At 42.4% G+C, this 18919-nt stretch overlaps 1 protein-coding gene across 5 annotated transcripts in view; it reads right to left on the bottom strand.

Annotated features, from left to right (window-relative positions):
* The window catches only part of SLC6A6 (solute carrier family 6 member 6), a 74511-nt gene that overhangs the window by 20887 nt on the left and 34705 nt on the right, over positions 1–18919 (bottom strand). For all 5 annotated transcript variants that reach the window (XM_048859045.2, XM_048859041.2, XM_048859043.2 and 2 more), the window contains 4 exons: positions 10893–11025; positions 5530–5664; positions 3425–3528; positions 3185–3309 (listed from right to left, as the gene is read on the bottom strand). In XM_048859045.2, the coding sequence (XP_048715002.1) occupies positions 3185–3309; positions 3425–3528; positions 5530–5664; positions 10893–11025 (497 nt within the window). The remainder of the gene's footprint in view (positions 1–3184; positions 3310–3424; positions 3529–5529; positions 5665–10892; positions 11026–18919) is intronic.

Raw genomic sequence — 18919 nt, forward strand, 5'->3', positions numbered from 1 at the left:
AAAACTGCATTTAATATGGAGCGCCGTTCCACTGAATAATTATCTTGTTAAAACGCACTTTGCTTGTGGTAGTTGTTAAAAGCTTATTAGAACAGTAATAACCATAGTCTAGTTGTTGGCCACTTGCTGATTAAATGAAATATTATGGCTGGAATTGTACCCAGTTGGCAGAAGGAACCATGGATGGTAGACAGATTGAAACAATACAAAATATGGAGGCCAAACCTTCTCCATCAGCTGACAGACACAATAGTCAGACCAATTAATCTGAATCAGTTTGCAAACGGCGTTAAAACAAAGGAAGTCTTGCGATGGCTTTATCACTGGTACATACTGTACATGCAATATATCTTTCATCCAGCCAGGCACGCAGACAAATCCAGCACAGATTAGCCAGGCCTCACTGTGCTTCCTTTGTTCCCACATTGCGTTTCTTAGGTTAAAAAAAAATAAATGCAACAATGCTTTTCGCTTTTTTTTTTTATGTAATGTAATTGGAAAAATAAAGGAGAAAAATGAACTTAAAAAAATCAGGCAGTTTGCCAATCTGGGGTGAGAGATGGCGGGGGAGACAGACCAAATTCAACCCTTGTGTAACTCCACTGAAATCAAGGAGTCCACTTTGCCCAATGAAAGATAGGAGTAGCTCCCACTGCCTTTTGATCTTCACTACTCATATCCTACCAAAGGAGAATTCAGCTCAAGACCATTACAGAAAGGGTGAATTTGGCAGCAGGGGGGAGGGGGGGGTGTAACTAAGCAACAGTGTGATGCTAGGGTTCTGCTGTCAGTGAACTAGATTGTGCCTAAATCACAAGAATAATCCACTGAAGTCAATGGAACTACAGGTGTGAGTAAGGCAAGTGGGAGGATACAGAATGGTGGAATCATCTGGTTGCCCAATACACAACTTCCTATGCCAAGCCGCAAAATCAAGTTGCAGATGCTCATGGCTCTCTCTCTCCTTTTCCTACCTGGAAGGATAGTCCTGGATTTGCATACTGGCAAAATAAGGGTTAAAAAAAAAAATTGGGAAGGGGGCGGGAGGGGGATATATGTGGGGGAAAACCAACTCTATTTAAATTTCTCTTTGCTGGTGAATGGTTTCAGGATGCCCTCCCTAGAAAGTCAAGTCGCCTCTTTGACAGAGAACAGGTAGAGCACAGGCAGCAGTAGTACAAGTTTCCCCCCACAGCCAATGTTCCCTCTAATTTTTAACAGGCCGTGCGTGCAAAAAATTTCTTCTGTGACACTGCCGAAGCAACAAAAAAAAAAGAAAAAGAAAAAGAAAAAAAAGAAAAAGCCAGCGTCCTGCCGCCGAAGCATGTGCCCAGCTTCGAGGGAACAGGGCCCACAACTCCTGCCAATATCATGGACTGAAGGAACCATCTCTCCGGACTGAGAGGGGTAAACCACGCTCCCAGGTTTATTCAATTCTTGGCCTCTCGGCTTAGAATGGCAACGAGTATACCAACTGGTACCACTTTCGACGGCGGTTTGTTGTGATTTGGTTACCTGTCCATTAGACATGAGCCTAAAACCACCACATGTATATACTGTGTAATCCACTGAATAGCCATCAGATGGCTACAATTTGTGGCCACCGCCAACCTGGGTTGAACTCAAACACGCACCAAAATAAAGGATTAAAGTCCAGAGTCTAAAACTGATCAGTGGTGCCACTTTAAAAATATCAAATATCAGGGACAAAGGTGCCCACTTAGCAATGGATTATGTCTTTTATTTTAGGTCAATTACAGTAAATTTTGAATAAGATTTTTTTTTTAAATCTGAATAGAAAAAAATGCCAAATATGCAAAATGTCTTAGATTGCATCTGAAATAAGTGCTTAGCTGGTTAGGGTGTATTCACCAGGATTATTCCCTTAGTTTGTTCCTGTATGCAAGTAAAGCAATCAGTGTCTGATCAAAATTACCTTTATGGGCCAGATCCTCAGCTGCTGTAAAATGGCATTTGCTCTATTGATTTCAATAGAGCTAGGCTGATTTACACCAGCTGAGAATCTAGTAGTGTTCCCAACATCTGTAATTTCCTGTAATCTGTAATGAGTCTTTGTGATTCTTAAAGATCCAGCTCCAGAAGTTAATGTAATTATAAGAGAATCTCATCTTTTATTTAAAAAAAAAAAAAAGGAAGTAAGTTTCTAGTCTTCCTGGTTACAAAAAACAGCTGAAAAACATGACTCTACAGTGAAAAATTGAACCCTAAAGGCTCAAAAAATCAGACGGAAAAGAAAAAGCACCCAAAATGTATTATTAGTCTTTTAAATCTCCTGATTTTTAAGCCAATCTCATGATTTTGGGGGCCTGACTATGATTTTTGAACACCTGAGGTTGGCAATACTGATCTAGCTTGGTATAATTGTTCACCATCATTATGACAGCCTAAAAGTACCACTCATGCCCGCAAGTCCTATAAAGTCTGTCCAGGGGAAAGATGTAGTCTACCTTGTTCATTGTATATTCACAAGCTGGATGTACCCTCTCTCTGATACATGTGTATAGCTGAATGGCAATGGGAATAATTACATGCAAAACAAGGGGAAAATATGTCCCTGTAAACAGTTTCAAAATGGACATGGCACAAGAGTATCAGCTTCACCTTGGAGCTAGATTAAAATGTAGAATTGCAAGAGTTGGTGTCATGGTGGAAGGGATTTTCCAAAGAAGCCTATGGGGTTTAGGTGTCCAACTTCCTTTGCCTTTCAATGGGATTTGGGCATCCAGTTCCCTTATGTCCCATTGAAAGTGCCAGACTTTATTCCTACGGCATCTCTCACCGGTGGGCAATCATAGCTATAGTAACAAGAGGGTTGGTGTAGATTTCCAAAACAGATTGACATGTCTGGACTCGAGACAACAATGTGTGTGTGGTCCTTTTAACTAATCTGAGCTAAACTTTATTAACGTGCTTTGGAAAAATGTGTTCAATCTGCCACACTAATTAAGGTAAAGTAAGTCCTATGTTAATCAGCTACCCACTACCGTTCTAAAAGAGAACCAGACTAACATGTGCGCATTTAATTATTTTTCTGATGCTTGTGGGAATTCTTTTTTTCTTTCTTTTTATTTTATTTTATTTTGTTTGGCTGATTTAGTCCGCAGTACTTTGCTCACACACTAGGTGGCAGTGCCCACCACCACTGCCACCGATACCATCGTACCTGACTCTGCCACATCAGCAATGTTCACCCCTTGCTCTTGTGCCATGAAGCCCAGGACGGAAAAAATTGCGAAGCCAGACACAAAACTGGTACCACTGTTCAGGCATCCCAGCAGCAAACAGTCCCTAAGTCACACATATGTCATGGAGCAAGTTAATTCAAAAAAAAAATTGAACCCATTGTCCCTACTTATTTACATCATTTAGCTAAGACACTAAACCCCCTTGGTTAGAGACTTGCCTGTAGCAGTTGTATTTATACTTGTTGTAGCTTCCCAGGGATGTCATTGCTCCTAAACAGATTGCATACGAGAAGAAGATTTGTGTCCCAGCATCTATCCAGACCTAAGAGAAAAGATGGAAGAAAGCATCATTAATGTAGGCAATCCCTATAGCAACGTGCATCACAATCAGTCTGTCATTCAGGCTACGCAACAACAAAAATTGCTCCCCCGGAGACACGTACTGGGGCAAAGCAGGAGAAAAAAGAGAGCATCTCATTTTAAAATGACGACGTTGTAGGGAAAAATAAATCATTAGCATCAGAGTCCACTCGAAAACTTCACAGCTCTGTCAACAGTTCAAAAATCCCTGCCTGAAAGGTGGTCTATAATTCTAGTTTGTCATTCAACCGATCCTTTCCTTACTGCAGAACAATCAACACTCTCCCAAGAGAAGGGACAACACAGAGGCCCCTGTAAAGTCCCGTATACACTTGTATCTGCTGCAGTTCAGTGAAAACCAGCCCACAGAGTCACTGGACTGCAGACACGAACACCATGACTGCCACTTTTCCAAATGGCTCCATGCTGCTGCCCCAACCATACCTTTCAACCATAGGTGGCACAAGGCCAAACACTGCCGGTGCGGAGGGGACACAAGCATAACACAATGCATTTCTTTAACATAAATAACACCGTTACTAACCTCAGTTCATGGCTCATCATCCTGATGGTATTAGTACAATAACATACAACATACAATACCATTACAGTGAGAAATTCCAGCTTAATACATTTGTGGTAACTCCTCCATCTATGCCTGACCATTCACAGCCATGTACTTCTCTCTACTAACACCGGACAAAGGTAATGGGGACCATCCAGGGGGTCTGAAAGGGGGGAAAGCAGCAGCTTTGCAGCACAACTCTCCTACCATTGTCAGCATCATCCACCTGAAACACAGGGATCTCCTGGTGAAAGACGAGCCTTTTCAATGGGGAGTCCATGATAACTTAACCCTGGAGGGAGCTATGCTATCCTGGAAGAGGGGCCTGGGAGTTAAACAGAATCTAAATCCTTCCTGTGTTATCCATCATCACATCTTAGGGCATGAAGCTTGCGGCTAATAACTCATAACAATTACATGCTACCAGGGACGGAGGTAAATGCATGTCTGAATGGCTGGTGTAATGAAGGCAAAATCACAGAGACTGTCACAAAAGTTTCTTTCAAGGATACTTTACCTGCTTCCTTACAGGGCCCAAATCCCCTTGGGCTTTTGATATTTTACCAGATAATCATTAGACAAGAAACAACAAAGAAAGGGATTTTCACCCTATCATGCCTATGGCCATCACTTTTTAAAAAAATCACGGTTACCATTTGCATTTGTTTTTTTGCTATTGGTTAGACAGTTTTGCATTTCCCATGTGATCACCATTGGGCAAAGAGCTAGTGGTCAAACTTTCACTCATTGCTACACCCGTACCATGGAAATGAATAGTCTTTTTCTTTTCTAGCTGTAGCTTGTGGAGGAAAAAAAGATGCAACTCCTCCTACCCAGTGCTAAGTCGCCATCTCCCAGGCATTTTCCCATGAGTTTACATGAGAAAACAGATTTCTTGCATGTTTGCAATGGTTTTCATTTTTCTACTACTCTGTTCACTTCTTTCCCCAATGTCCTGCTCCTGAGAGGTGGTGGCAGAGTGAAACAGATACTCACAATTGCTCCTTGGTGTGCCATCTGCCACGCTCATATTTCTCTCCTTTCTTTCGATTCCCTCCGAAACTAAAGACTATCCTCCTAAAAAAAACGTATCTCCCTTACCTTGTCCAGAGCCTAATACCAACAAGAAAGCTGAGATTCTATAACTGGACAGAGTCTACAGCCTCAGAGTCCTTTGACACAAAAATACACACACGGAAAGATGCATTAACACATTTAACAATGACCTTTTCAACCAGATACAATGGAAAAATACAACCAAGTTTTAATGTCCATGCTATGTTTGGATTGATAAAGATCACGGGAAAAAATCTACTGTTGCACCACCACCCACCTCTAAATGTCCCTCTTGTTTCAGAGCATGGGAAGTCTCCCTGCTCCTACTTACTGGCCCCATACCTGTGGGTCTGCTAACCGTGATACATCAGGGTAAAGGTAAAATTTGATGCCCTCTGCAGCTCCAGGCAGGGTGACACCACGGATTAACAGCACAATAAGCATGACGAACGGGAATGTAGCGGTGATGTACACAACCTGCCAAAACAAAGTGACAATATGTAGAGTCCTTGACAATTAATTTAGAAACAAAATATATAACTGGTGTCCTTTTGACCCAGAACCAAAACTGATGGAGATCCAGGGATCTGAATTCAAATCCCCCTTACATTTCATGAGGCTCAGATTTGTTGGTTGATCTGGGTGTTTAAGCACATTTTTAGTTAATTCTCTCTTCCACTCTCAACTGTCCTCTTGGCTTGTAGTGTTCAACTGGTGCCTTAAGTTCCTCCAATCTTCGATCTATGCAAAGATAACAGTCTGGCCTGATCTGTCTCCAGGAAGTGGCTATCTGCATCTCCAGGGAAAGAGGGTGCTGGAACAGGGTGGTCTGCCTCTTTAAGGACCACAGGGCCTGAAGCTGGCCGCTCTGTTTGGAAACAGTGCTTGTCTTTAGAGGAGCTGTTCCTGCCTGGGAGAGGGGGTTGTCCAGCCCAGCTGGGAAGGGGTCAAGTGATTCCTGTAAAAGGGCTGGAAAAGTACTGTTGAGGGGAGGAGCTGCAGGAAGCAGGGTGGATCCTGAGGTGGGCCCTGGAGCAAGACCTGGAGATGCAAGGGGAAAGGCCCCTGAACCCTGGAAGCAAGCTGCGGTCAGGGGAATAGCTTTGTTTTGGTGTTAATGAGTTATTTGTCTGAAGAATAAGCTGTGCCCTGAAGGAAGAGCCTGAACACATTTGGGTGAGCATTCGTCCTTCCCTGGCCAGCAGCCTACAACCGCAAAGGCCTTTTCTGCTGACTGTTCACACTAGTCATAATTTCCTCTTTGCCCCCCTGCCAGCTTCTCTTACCACAGGCTCACCTTTGGCAGTGAAGAATAACAGCCACCACTGCAAAGGGTCAGTAACGGGTTACGTCAAGCTTCTTTTGAACCTTCCAGTGGAGGCTCTTCAAGTGCTTTACAAAAATAAGTGAATTTAGCCCTCTCGTAAGGTAGGTAAGAATTATTTTGCAGATAGGGATGCTGTGGCCTAGAGAGACTAAGAGACTTACCCAAGGTCCCTCAGTCAGCAGCAGAACCAGGAAATGAACTTCCCAGACACCTGCTCCAACCACTCCCCTAACCCATTGCCTCTGACATGTTCTGGAGAGCAACTTAAGCATCTTCCACCTATTCATCTAACTACTGGGAGCCTGAATGTATGAAAGGTGTCACAGGCACAGGAACTAGGGATGCTGCAGCAACCCCAGGTTTTACGCAGGGTCCCGGCTGCCGACCCCGCATCTGGGGTTCTGGCTGCCGCCCCCCCCCCAGCTCTGGGGTCCCAGCTGCCGGCCCCACGCCCAGAGTTGAATCTCCTATACTGCTAAGCACTGTGCTACTTACTGCTCCTCTATCAGGCCAATATACACGTCTCTCTCATGACACAGGTGTTGCCATGTATCTTGCTAACAGAGGGGCAGCTTAGATATACATGCAGGGACCAGTGAAGTCCATGAGCACTGAAGGCTTTGCAGGCTTGTTCTTTTGCCTGAGAATACTGCTGTCCTCTGTGTGGATTTTAAAGGCACTTCTCAGAAATAAAAAGGAATCCAGCTGAAAGGCTTTGGCAATGTATTGGGTCAGTGAAAGAGCTGTTCACCTGTGGAGACTTGAGTTTCATCCCTGACCCAGGCCACAGTGCAAATGAGTTTGGCAGGCTCACCCTAGGAGAAACAAACCAGTCCTCATTTTGGTATGAATGGCAGTGTCTGCTCAAGAGAGATGCTGGACTAGAACAGAAGGGGTTGCTGCAGGCTGGGATTGAGGTATATTATCCCATGTGAAGGCTCAGGACTAGGGTGCGCTGGTTAGCATTTAGAACCTTTGTATGGCTCAAGCCGATACTATACTCCTCATTGGAAGCATTAAATCCACTTCACAATTTCTCAAAGGTGATTTTCTTTTAAAAACAAAATAAGAAACTCCCCTTCTCCAAGAGATGCCTACACCCTCCTTGCCCACAGACTGGCTTTCCCATTTGCAGCTATAAACATCTCCAGCTCAGAGGAATAACCAGCAGAATCTTGGCAAGACAGAGTATGATACAATAGTTCAGAACTAAAGACTGATTCACCCAAACCTTGTAGGCACTATCTTCAGAACGTACGGCTGAGGGCTTGCCCAGAGGGGGGAAGCTGACTGACATAGCTCTTCCATAATAACCCACATTCTACCCTGTTCTAAAATAAAATGGTCTTTATTCCATAATTACTCTGCTTTGTGAATGGAGTAATTATTCCAGAATAAAACCATGTGTATGCTAACATAGCGTGTCCACACAGGGAGCTATTCAGGAATAGCTATTACAGAATAGTTATTTCAGAATAGCTATGCTGATCAATTTCCCTAAGCAGAGAAGCACTAACACTCTATTGCCAGGCAATCTCTGCCTTCCAAAAAGGATTGGTTTCTTCCTTTTTTCAAATGGAGTCAAATGTTTCTGCCAGGTAATTACAGCGCTGCTGCCTTATTTAAAATACATTTTTGTTTTTCAAAATTTAACTTAATCGGGGAAAAGCTCCTGAGATGCATCCACTTGTCTTTTAAGTGTGTCCTAGGAGAGTAACCAGGAGAAATCAGAGCCAGCATTGATATAACTCAGGTAGCCAGACTGATAAAATTCAAAGAAAACCTTTTCATGCATATGGGTTTTCTTCCTTTTCCTCTTGGAACGCAGTAATATTTTTCATTGATAAATAATATGGCTTATAACATTAGCCTAGTTTCAGAGTACCAGCCATGTTGGTTTGTATTCGCAAAAAGAAAAGGAGTACTTGTGGCACCTTAGAGACTAACTTCAGCTGTAGCTTACGAAAGCTTATGATCAAATAAATTTGTTAGTCTCTAAGGTGCCACAAGTACTCCTTTTCTTTTTGCAACATTAGCCTAGTTTCATCTAAAAACTTTCGAAAAGTTATTTACTTTTTGTCCTGTATGATCCCTTTTTATATAATCTTGACCCATAAAAATCCCTGCTCTCTAATAACAAGGCTGTGTCTGCATTCACAGGAACTCAGTATTACACAATGGACTTTCCCACTGCAGGGCAGGAAAACCCCTGCATGACTGAAGGAGTTTTTAGGCTCCAGCACTCTATACAAAAAAGTCCCCAAAACACTGGGCTATTATTTTTCATGACTGTTTCTTTTGTTCAGTATATTCCAACAAGATTTTTTTAAATGATTATTTCCCCTTCAGGAAGTTGTTAGTACATTGGAAAGCAGTTAAGTGTGTAAGAAATGATCTATAAAATTAAGCTATGGGCTAATCATTCATCCAATAACTCCAGGCCTACATTAAGAGTTCTGCAGTTTGCTTTGGCCTGATTCAAAGCCAATGAAGTCAAAGGGAATCTTTCCACTGACTTCAATGGATTTTTGACCGGGCCCTGTGTCCTCAAAATACAATGGAGGAACAGACAGTAAATTCTGATTAAGTTCTGAGATACACCTAATTTCCAGAAAAACCTGTTGGTTATTTGATATTTTTTAACCGTTCCTTTTTGCTTTTTTACCTTCAAAAGGTTCAGCATTAATTCCCTGGTGCAGAAATACAAGGGCAGCGGGAACATTTCAGAGTCCAGTCTTGCATTCTTTGTGCACTGCATACTCCATCTCAAGTCTATGGGAGTTTGGGATGCACAAGAAAACATACCCACAAATAGATATTCAGCTGTTGAGATTTGCATTGAAAAACCTGTGAAAGTTCCCAGCAAACCTCTAAATTTTTCAAGTCACTGCAGCCCTTTGACCTTCTCAGACTAGCATACACCCTCACTGATTTTGATTATGCTGGTATATTATAGCAGGTGTTTGGTTTTTGTACACAATAAGCATCTTGGAAAATCTTTTGGTGCTGTCTAAACTGTGAATCAAACAGACATCATGATCGCAAAAGGTACTCAGGAAGTGTTTGTTTCCATTCTACTATTGCTGAGGAGATTACTATGCTCTCTTTCATTAATACCCTTGACAAGCCAACTCAACAGGTCATGCCAATCAGTGACAATAGGGAATAAAACCATCCTCAGTCAGTACAGATTTAGGGGTGCGGAAGCTGCTCTTTGAGCCTAAAACTGGCAGGAGACCAGAAGAATAAGGCACCATGTTTTTAATGAGGCCCTATGATAAAGTCAAAGGGAGAGAGAAATGATGGTACAGAACCACTACCATATATTTAAAGAGGCAATAAATACCAGGCATCGCCTCATTAATCGACAGTGTGGAAACTTCTGTACTTTGTTCCTGGTATGCTACTGGAATGGAATGAGGTTCAGATGCTGTCTAATTAATGCCATATGGAATGGCGTGGTTTTGGAGAGTGCAGTGGCAAGGGCATGGGGGAGGGAAAGAACCACAGATGGGTCCCATTCAACAAAAACCTTGGAGCACCCAATGGTCTGGAGTCTGTGAATGTTTAACTACTGTGGCCTTCAGCAGGCATCTAAAATATAGACTCTAGATATCAATGTTGTTGAACTCAGCCCTGAACTCAATACGCCTAATAGAAAACTTCAGAGAGGAAGGTAGGCCCTGCAGTGAGAGGCACACTAGAAATGACTAAATAAACAGGGAATAGATCTGAGTGTCAGAGTAGCCCTTGCACAATGACTCTGGAGAAGAAGATGGTGCTGCTGTTTTAGGACGAGCATTTTCATTAAATAAATGAGTGCTTAAAGTTAGTCTCCTAAATCTGTCTTGGGGAACCTAAATACGTGGGCAGATTTTCCAAAACTGCTAAGCATCCAGCATTTCCCAGTGACTCCAGTTTATCCCCACTGTGGATCCACTGATTCCAGTGGCACTGCACCAGAGCTGAAGGTGGCTCTGTGGGTGACAAGTAATAGAAGCACACAGTGGTATAACTATTATTATTATGTGGGAAGAGGCAAGTAGTGTACTGCTCAGGAAAGCCTGAGGCACCCTCACCAGTTCAGGTAGCACTGGCTAGATTCCATTGTCTTAAATGGGTGTGTTTAAAAGGCTTCCTGAGTCATCTTTATATGATTCTTGATGCCATTCCATTAACATCCGCTTGGTTCAGAGGCATTCTGTACTATGGCACTGGCCACTGCCTTCCAACACCAATCAAGTCCATCTCTTAGTGTGAAAATACATTTTTCACATGGAAGCTGTTATTATTTATTGACAAAAGACACAGCCTATTATTCACTGTACTGCTGACTTTTCTAAGGTAGTGATCGTAAAGGGGTAGACAGAGCACTTACTTTCCCAGTAGACTTGACGCCTTTCCAAATGCAGAAGAAACATATCACCCAGACAAAGAGAAGACACAGTGCTAGATCCCACTTGACAACACCGATATCATCAATCCCTGTAGACAAGCTCAGTACGTTGTGCCTTAATGCGTGAAAGGAAAAGAAGCAAGACAAAGATGCAACAAAGCAGTTAGTCAGGAGTTTTCTTACAAGCTCTGCAATTATACACACATTACTTATGGCAATGACTGGACTGGCTGCACTTTAATATTGCAATCTTATGAACATGTACTTGCCTAACTCAGCATTACTCATATGGGTAAAGGTTTGCAGGATTAATCCCCAGGTATGTCTGCTGCCTATAGGATTCGTCTGACCAACATACGATACAGCATCTTAACCAAGGCTCCTTTTGGAAGCTAATGATCATATATGTATGTTGTAAGTGTTGAAGTTATTTGCTATAATTGTTCTTCATGGAGATGGAAGCCAGACCTCTACTGGCATCTCTATCATAGAATCACAGAATATCAGGGTTGGAAGGGACCTCAGGAGGTCATCTAGTCCAACCCCCTGCTCAAAGCAGGACTGATCCCCAATTAAATCATCCCAGCCAGGGCTTTGTCAAGCCTGACCTTAAAAACTTCTAAGGAAGGAGATTCCACCACCTCCCTAGGTAACGCATTCCAGTGTTTCACCACCCTCCTAGTGAAAAAGTTTTTCCTAATATCCAACCTAAACCTCCCCCACTGCAACTTGAGACCATTACTCCTTGTTCTCTCATCTGCTACCACGGAGAACAGTCTAGAGCCATCCTCTTTGGAACCCCCTTTCAGGTAATTGAAAGCAGCTATCAAATCCCGCCTCATTCTTCTCTTCTGTAGACTAAACTTCCCCAGTTCCCTCAGCCTCTCCTCATAACTCATGTGTTCCAGTCCCCTAATCATTTTTGTTGCCCTCCGCCGGACTCTTTCCAATTTTTCCACATCCTTCTTGTAGCGTGGGGCCCAAAACTGGACACAGTACTCCAGATGAGGCCTCACCAGTGTCGAATAGAGGGGAATGATCACGTCCCTCGATCTGCTGGCAATGCCCCTACTTATACATCCCAAAATGCCATTGGCCTTCTTGGCAACAAGGGCACACTGTTGACTCATATCCAGCTTCTCGTCCACTATAACCCCTAGGTCCTTTTCTGCAGAACTGCTGCCTAGCCATTTGGTCCCTAGTCTGTAGCAATGCATTGGATTCTTCCGTCCTAAGTGCAGGACCCTGCACTTGTCCTTGTTGAACCTCATCAAATTTCTTTTGGCCCAATCCTCCAATTTGTCTAGGTCCCTCTGTATCCTATCCCTACCCTCCAGCGTATCTACCTCTGCTCCCAGTTTAGTGTCATCTGCAAACTTGCTGAGGGTGCAATCCACACCATCCTCCAGATCATTTATGAAGATATTGAACAAAACCGGCCCCAGGACCGACCCTTGGGGCACTCCACTTGATACTGGCTGCCAACTAGATATGGTGCCATTGATCACTACCCGTTGAGCCCAAAAATCTAGCCAGCTTTCTATCCACCTTATAGTCCATTCATCCAACCCATACTTCTTTAACTTGCTGGCAAGAATACTGTGGGAGACCGTGTCAAAACAGCCTTGAAGCCATAGTGTACTTGTATGTCAATATCACCCATAATGTCTGACACAGACTTATTCAAAAAGGCCACAGTACATCAGTTTTTAATTTTCAGTCTGTTACCGTGACTATCATTATGGGGATCAGAGACAACAGTGTGTCAAATTAACACATTAAGGAGTTTGGTTTGCAGTGCAGAGCCTGGATTTGTTACAATTTCTGTTACCCTTTCCATTTATCTTGGCTCAGATGCATACAAACATTACTGATGAAGGCCAAGGGTAGTCAAAGTCATCACAAGTAGGTCCTTGTTTAGTTGACCAAGGATATTTGGTAAACTTTATTTAGTTATTCAACTTAGAAAATAAACACAGATTTCTACTGGGGAGGCAAAAACATGAGCATCAGAACAGCTAGGTTCATACGAACAAGTTTTTATTAACTTCTTTCTTTTGTCAATTTCCATGGGTAAGAACCAATATTGAAATAAAACTACTTCCTTTACTTTCTCTGGCAATGTACATGCTCCAAATGGCATGTTCGTCGCTTTTTCTAACATGAACAGGCTGTGTCACACCTTTACTCGCTGCCTGCAATAAAGGATCAAATCCTGAAGTCCTGATTCGGTTTTTTACTAATTCCTTACTTGGGCAAAACTATGCTGAAATCAGTGGGCCAAATCCTGAACTCCTCATCATGCAAGACTTTCACTGTCGTCAATGAAAGTTTTGGCTGCGTCAGAACTGCAGGGCATTGCCCACAGACTACTTTGTTCAATGAAAGAATGCCGCTGAGTTTTGTTTTTTGCCAATGATGAAAGTCAGCAGCCCAAATCAGGAGTGCGAGGGGCACACCAGGTCAGGGTGTCTGCACACACAGATGAGGTACACAAGTTTAGTGTAAACAGATTATCATCAGGATAAAAACATTTACCAAACCCTGCGAGGTCATAGCAATCTGATGCACTAAGCTCCCCGCTCTACCCACCCCCCTAGTGTGTATCAAGGTTATTTGTTCCCAATGGAAAAAACAATAAAAATTAATAAAACCAGTGATCTAAAAGTGCTATAAATTTTTGATAATAAAGAGAAACTGACCAGTTTAGAAGGCCCAAAATGGTTCCCTTTTTTAATATTAGCTTGCAAAATTGTTACGATAATTTGAGCATGTGTGTGTGTGTTCTCAGAACTAAATGCTTTATATTTTTTAAATATTGTTTGAGTGTATTCAGTACTGTGGAAAAAGACTAATGGGACTCAATAGAACAGATGCTCCCCAAACAGTGTAGCTACTCAGTAATGAGGAGCAACCCTATGATAACAAACAATTGTATAATTCTGCAGTCCTTGCTCATATGAGTGAGTCCTTACTCACTGGAGTCAGCAGCAGCAGGATCAGGCCCGATGTGAGTATGTGGGAGAAGAAAATGAAGAATTTTTAAGGAGACCAAAGTTCAGTTTCAAGCTCTCATGGGGTTTTTTAAATAAAGTCCAACTTTCTAAGCTGAAAGGTAGTTTGGAATAAAATGCTAATAAGCAGCCAACATGGCTTGGTGCAAGAAAACACTGAGTAGCCTTTTTCCTTTCGGAAATTGGAGATCTGTGAATGTATGTGGCATGTTTCATGAACCACTCTTTGTTCTTCTCTTATAGATTCAAAAGCAGGTGGCCATCTTACCTAGAATGTGACCCAGGATTCTGGGCCCACATTCTATGGAGGAGACCAGAATCTGCTATTAGGAGCCAGGTAGGTTTCTCTTTTATATAGGACTAGTAAAGTGCACTGTTTGATGTGCTCCCTGGCTGTCTTGAGCCATCCTCCCCTGCAAAGGTAGAATACCTCAAGGAGCCAGTTCAGCACACACCACTACAGTGTCTGCATTAGGCTATGTCAGGCAACCAAAATCCACACATTTCTGTAACAGAAGCACATCAGTCTGCATCTGTAACACCTTAATAATTTCATTCCTAGGTGGAGTAAGGGCTGTATTGCATAACAGCTTTGGTTATATGGACAAACCTCCATTACTCCCTCCGTTACCAAGCCTGCAGGATGTATTCTGTCGTTTATATATATATGTAGATGTATTCTGTCATTTATATATATATGTATGTATTCAGTGGGACAAATATCAAACATGGATTTTTGGGCTTTTTTTCATAGAGCCAGTATGGACTAATAACACGGAGAATGTAATAACAGGAGTTGTAACTGGTTCTAGAATGTACACAAAAATAGAATGAGTTGCGGAATTAGGCAATCCTTGAAGGGTGTCCCATGTCAATTAATCACATAAATGCAGTCAGGACCTTTCATACCAAGAGAGAGGAAGTGCTTTTTAACATAGAACGAGCAATAACAACTAGTACTATAATCAGGTGTACAAGGAACTCACTAAAGGGAATGCGATGAAAGAAGCAATTTCGTAAATCTTGTTTGCCTCCAAGGGCACATAAGACTAAGTCGGATTTTGTTTAGTTTTGTTTTGCTTTCCTCAGGGTTACATGCCAGGAACATGTGACAGGCTTTCTTGGATTTGGATGAACAAGGTCTGCTGATTACCAGCCATTTATAAACATTTGGTCAGCATCAGACAATCAGAGCTCTTGTTTAATGGGAGCTGTCCCATAATTCTCACCCCTTTCGCATTACTGCATTTGTAAGGCTTTAAAATTCAGAACTTTAAAAGAAAATCTGAAGAAATAAGACCTAAAGCACATGATAGCAAGATGTAAGTCTCCTGAGATAAAGCCAGATTTGCTTAACCCCTTTTACTGCTGCTCAAGTAAGCATGTGATTTGCACAGAATGTTAATTCAGATGAACTGAAATGTCAGGCTCCACTGTATGTCCAGCAGGACGGGGAAGGGGCACATGTCATTCAGCATGAAGAGGCTAATGTATCAGTGGAGCCAATTATACCAGTGTGGAGTCAGCTTTACCACACACTACTGATGAAGATAACCACATCCGTTTCCCAGATTGGAAAGGGCAGTTAGTTTCAAAAACAAAAAATTAAATAGGCATTAACTGTACAACAAAACAGTGTGGATTCCTTCAACCACAGAATAATAGCCTCTTCTCTAAGCATTGTGGGCTTTTTGTATGACTGTTAATGCTTGAGCACTGAGTGGCAAATGTAAATGTCTTGTAGGCAACAAGTTTCCTAGCTGACTGGCTCCTAAGGAAAAGGGCTTTATTTTCAGAATCACGTATTGCATGTACAACTTGCATTTGCACACACTTTGGGGCCATATGGATGCTAGACTCTGCATGTGCTAAATACATCACTTGCATGTGTTGAGGCTCAAAAAGTGTGGTTTTGGGGGGCATGCAGGTGCACAAGGAGAAGCATTGTTGAAGTCCCACTAAAACTCAGGTCCAAAGAGTCCACCAAGACCAGTAAGATTGACAGCACAAATTATTGTTAACTGCCCACAGGCTATGTTATTGTGTTTCTAGAGAGACGTCTGTGTCTGCCTTCCTTCATTCAGACATGACTAGGTCATTCTGAGAGTTGTGGGTCTGCAGGGTCTCAGTGATGGGATATTTAAGATCATGGCAATAACACAAGCTTTTAAAAATAAAAATGATAAGGGCCGATGATCTTATTCCCAAGGACGAGTGAAGTTTTGCAGGTAGGCTAACAAGATGGTATTCCTCTGCCTTCCGGGGTAAAACTCTTCCTGGGCATTGGGATCCTCCCAGCCTATTGAGATAGCGACTAACAGTGGCAGTCCTGCCTCTGAAGGCAGACTGTCCGGCAGCAGGTATATTTTTACCTGGGAAATCTAACTGGTTTGTCGCATTGCCTTTTATCAAAGGCTTTAGGGAGCTGGGGGCGAATGGAGATTAAAAAGAATGTATTGTGTAAAGTCTGGCCTGGCCTGGCCTTAGATGTGGTATATTGAAAGCTGCGCATTAATACTTTCACTCTTTAATATGCATTCTTGAATAGAAAGGGAACAATGCCTGTTTCTTTTTTTTTTTTTTCTACTGCTCCTGTCAGTGTCGTCAGTTCTGAACACGGCTTGTTTCACGATGGTACGGTTTAACGCCCAAGGGAATAGTGGCTGACCAGGGCAGTGCACGCACACTAACAGTATCCTGGAGCCAAACGCCTCCCTGACATGACTCCATTGAAGCCAGAGATGTATTTGGCCTATGATGTTTAACATGGCTGCTTGAGCACAGAAGTTAATGAGGCTGCCAGGTGCAGAAAGAATTGCCTAGAGGGGTATCTCTGCACTTGGAGCTGGGAGTGTGATTCCCAGCTCAAGGAAATGTACTCACTACTAGCTCTCATCCAGCTAGAGAACTAAAAATAGAATGACTCTCCAGCAGAATGGATGGCAGGACGGGTTAGCCACACTGAATACGTACCCTTCCAAGGCCAGAGGCATGTACTCGGGGCAGCTAGCCCATCCTCCCGTCTGTGCTGTCATTGTGCAATCAGACCTAGTACAAGTAGGTCTCCTTGAGCTGAGAAACACACCTCCAGCTCCAAGTACAGATATATTCTATGGGTTCTAATCATTGACTTTTCATAAATCATCCTTGTTCTGCGTGTGCAGAAAAGTATAACTAGGTTCAAAAAAGAATTAGATAGGCTCAAGGAGGATAGGTCCATCAAAGGCTACTAGCCAAGATGGTCAGGACTGCAACCCCATGCTCTGGGTGTCCCTAAACTTCTGACTGTCAATACCTGGAACTGGACAACAGGAGACGGATCACTCAATGATTGTCCTGTTCCGTTCATTCCCTCTGAAGCATCTGGCACTGGCCTCTGTCAGACGACAGGATACTGAACTGGATAGCCATTGGGCTGATTCAATACGGCTATTCTTATGTTCTTATGTAAAAGTGAGACAGCATAAACTTAATAGAGCTGAGGAAGATTAGCCTGATTTGTTATCCACATTAGAAGATTGCTTTTTGACCTGTTCCACTTGGTCTTTGACTTCTTGATGTGGAATGCCTGTCTAGCAAACAGAGGGACCAGTCAACCACCCAGGAAATCAGATCTAGGAAAGTAACTGTCACTTAGCACAGAAGCTTAGTGCTAATGACACTGAAAAAATTGGTAATACAGGATGCACTCTGGCAGTTACACCAATCATCTGATGGTCCAAAACCTACTCTACATTACGGGCTCATCTTCAGCTCTTGGGTTACAAGTTTCAGCACAGTTCCTAGGATCTTTTTTCCAAACTTAACACCTGCCAAATATTTGCAGTCTGGATGTCATTTCTGGTGCAGCAACTGGCTTACGTTTATTTATAAAATACAGAAGTGTGTTCAAGTTGATTCAAGGAGTCAAACTGGAATTTAAGTGGCCTGAAGAAGCCAAAGTGGGATAGAAGCAAATGCTACACTTAATACCACCAGGGCAAGCCAAGCAAGTAAATAATCTCTGAAATTGCTCACGGGGGTCTTACATCACACAGATCTTCTTTGTATTCCCTTTTATTCTGCACATTTTTGATGCCTGTGCAAATACACTGTTTGCAGAGGTGCCTCTCCATTCCGAAATCAGATTGTGCAAAACAGAATTTATAATGTGAAATGTAGGAGAAACTGTGACAAAAACCTTAAGCCTGATAAACTCCAGGCATTTGGCAAAAGCAAGATCTTCTCCAAGATAACACAGTCGGCTAGTGCAAGACAAATGACCACAGAAATGTACAATACCGGGCAGTGTTTAAAATCTCTGCCAGTTTTCTTTGCCAGGTTAATGGCTGGCATCTTTGCCAGGTTAGTAAGTGATTTGTTATACATTTAGAAAGTGAATTTACAAGGAAGGGAGGGGGAAAAGGCAACAACAGCTGTGCTCACAAAACCATAATTAATGGTCTGTCATTGTTTCCATTGTAAACCCCTATTATCAAGGTACTTGTAAATGAAATGTTCCAAACTCATATTTGATGTAGAGAATTGCACCCCAGAAATGAATGGGTATTTTTCACAATAGAAGACAAAACCAAAATCCTTTCAAACCAAGACAGGTTTTTGGGGACTTGCTGTACTCTACTGGGTGAACCTATGCATTTAGATACATTACATCTGAATATCTTTTGGCCCAGATACTCAATGGTATTTAGGCATCTAACTCTTAAATTAGGTGCCTAAATACCTTTGCAGATCTGGGCCTTTGTGCCTCCTCTCCCTTTCCTACAACCTTCAATGAAAAAGAAGAGGTTTAATGTAATATTTAGACGTTCACTTATCTCCAGAAGCAAAGAAAATCACAATTAAATGTATGATTGAAAACCCATGCTGTTCATTATCCATTAACTCTGATCGTTGTCCTCTATTTTCGCAAGGATCTGAGAAGACTGAGCTATCTCCTATGCCATAGGTCAAATTCAATGGGTTTAGTGAAATCCATGGCGTTGCAGCCCTTAC

The sequence above is a fragment of the Caretta caretta genome, chromosome 7 (assembly GCF_965140235.1).
Source record: "Caretta caretta isolate rCarCar2 chromosome 7, rCarCar1.hap1, whole genome shotgun sequence".
Lineage (NCBI taxonomy): Eukaryota > Metazoa > Chordata > Testudines > Cheloniidae > Caretta > Caretta caretta.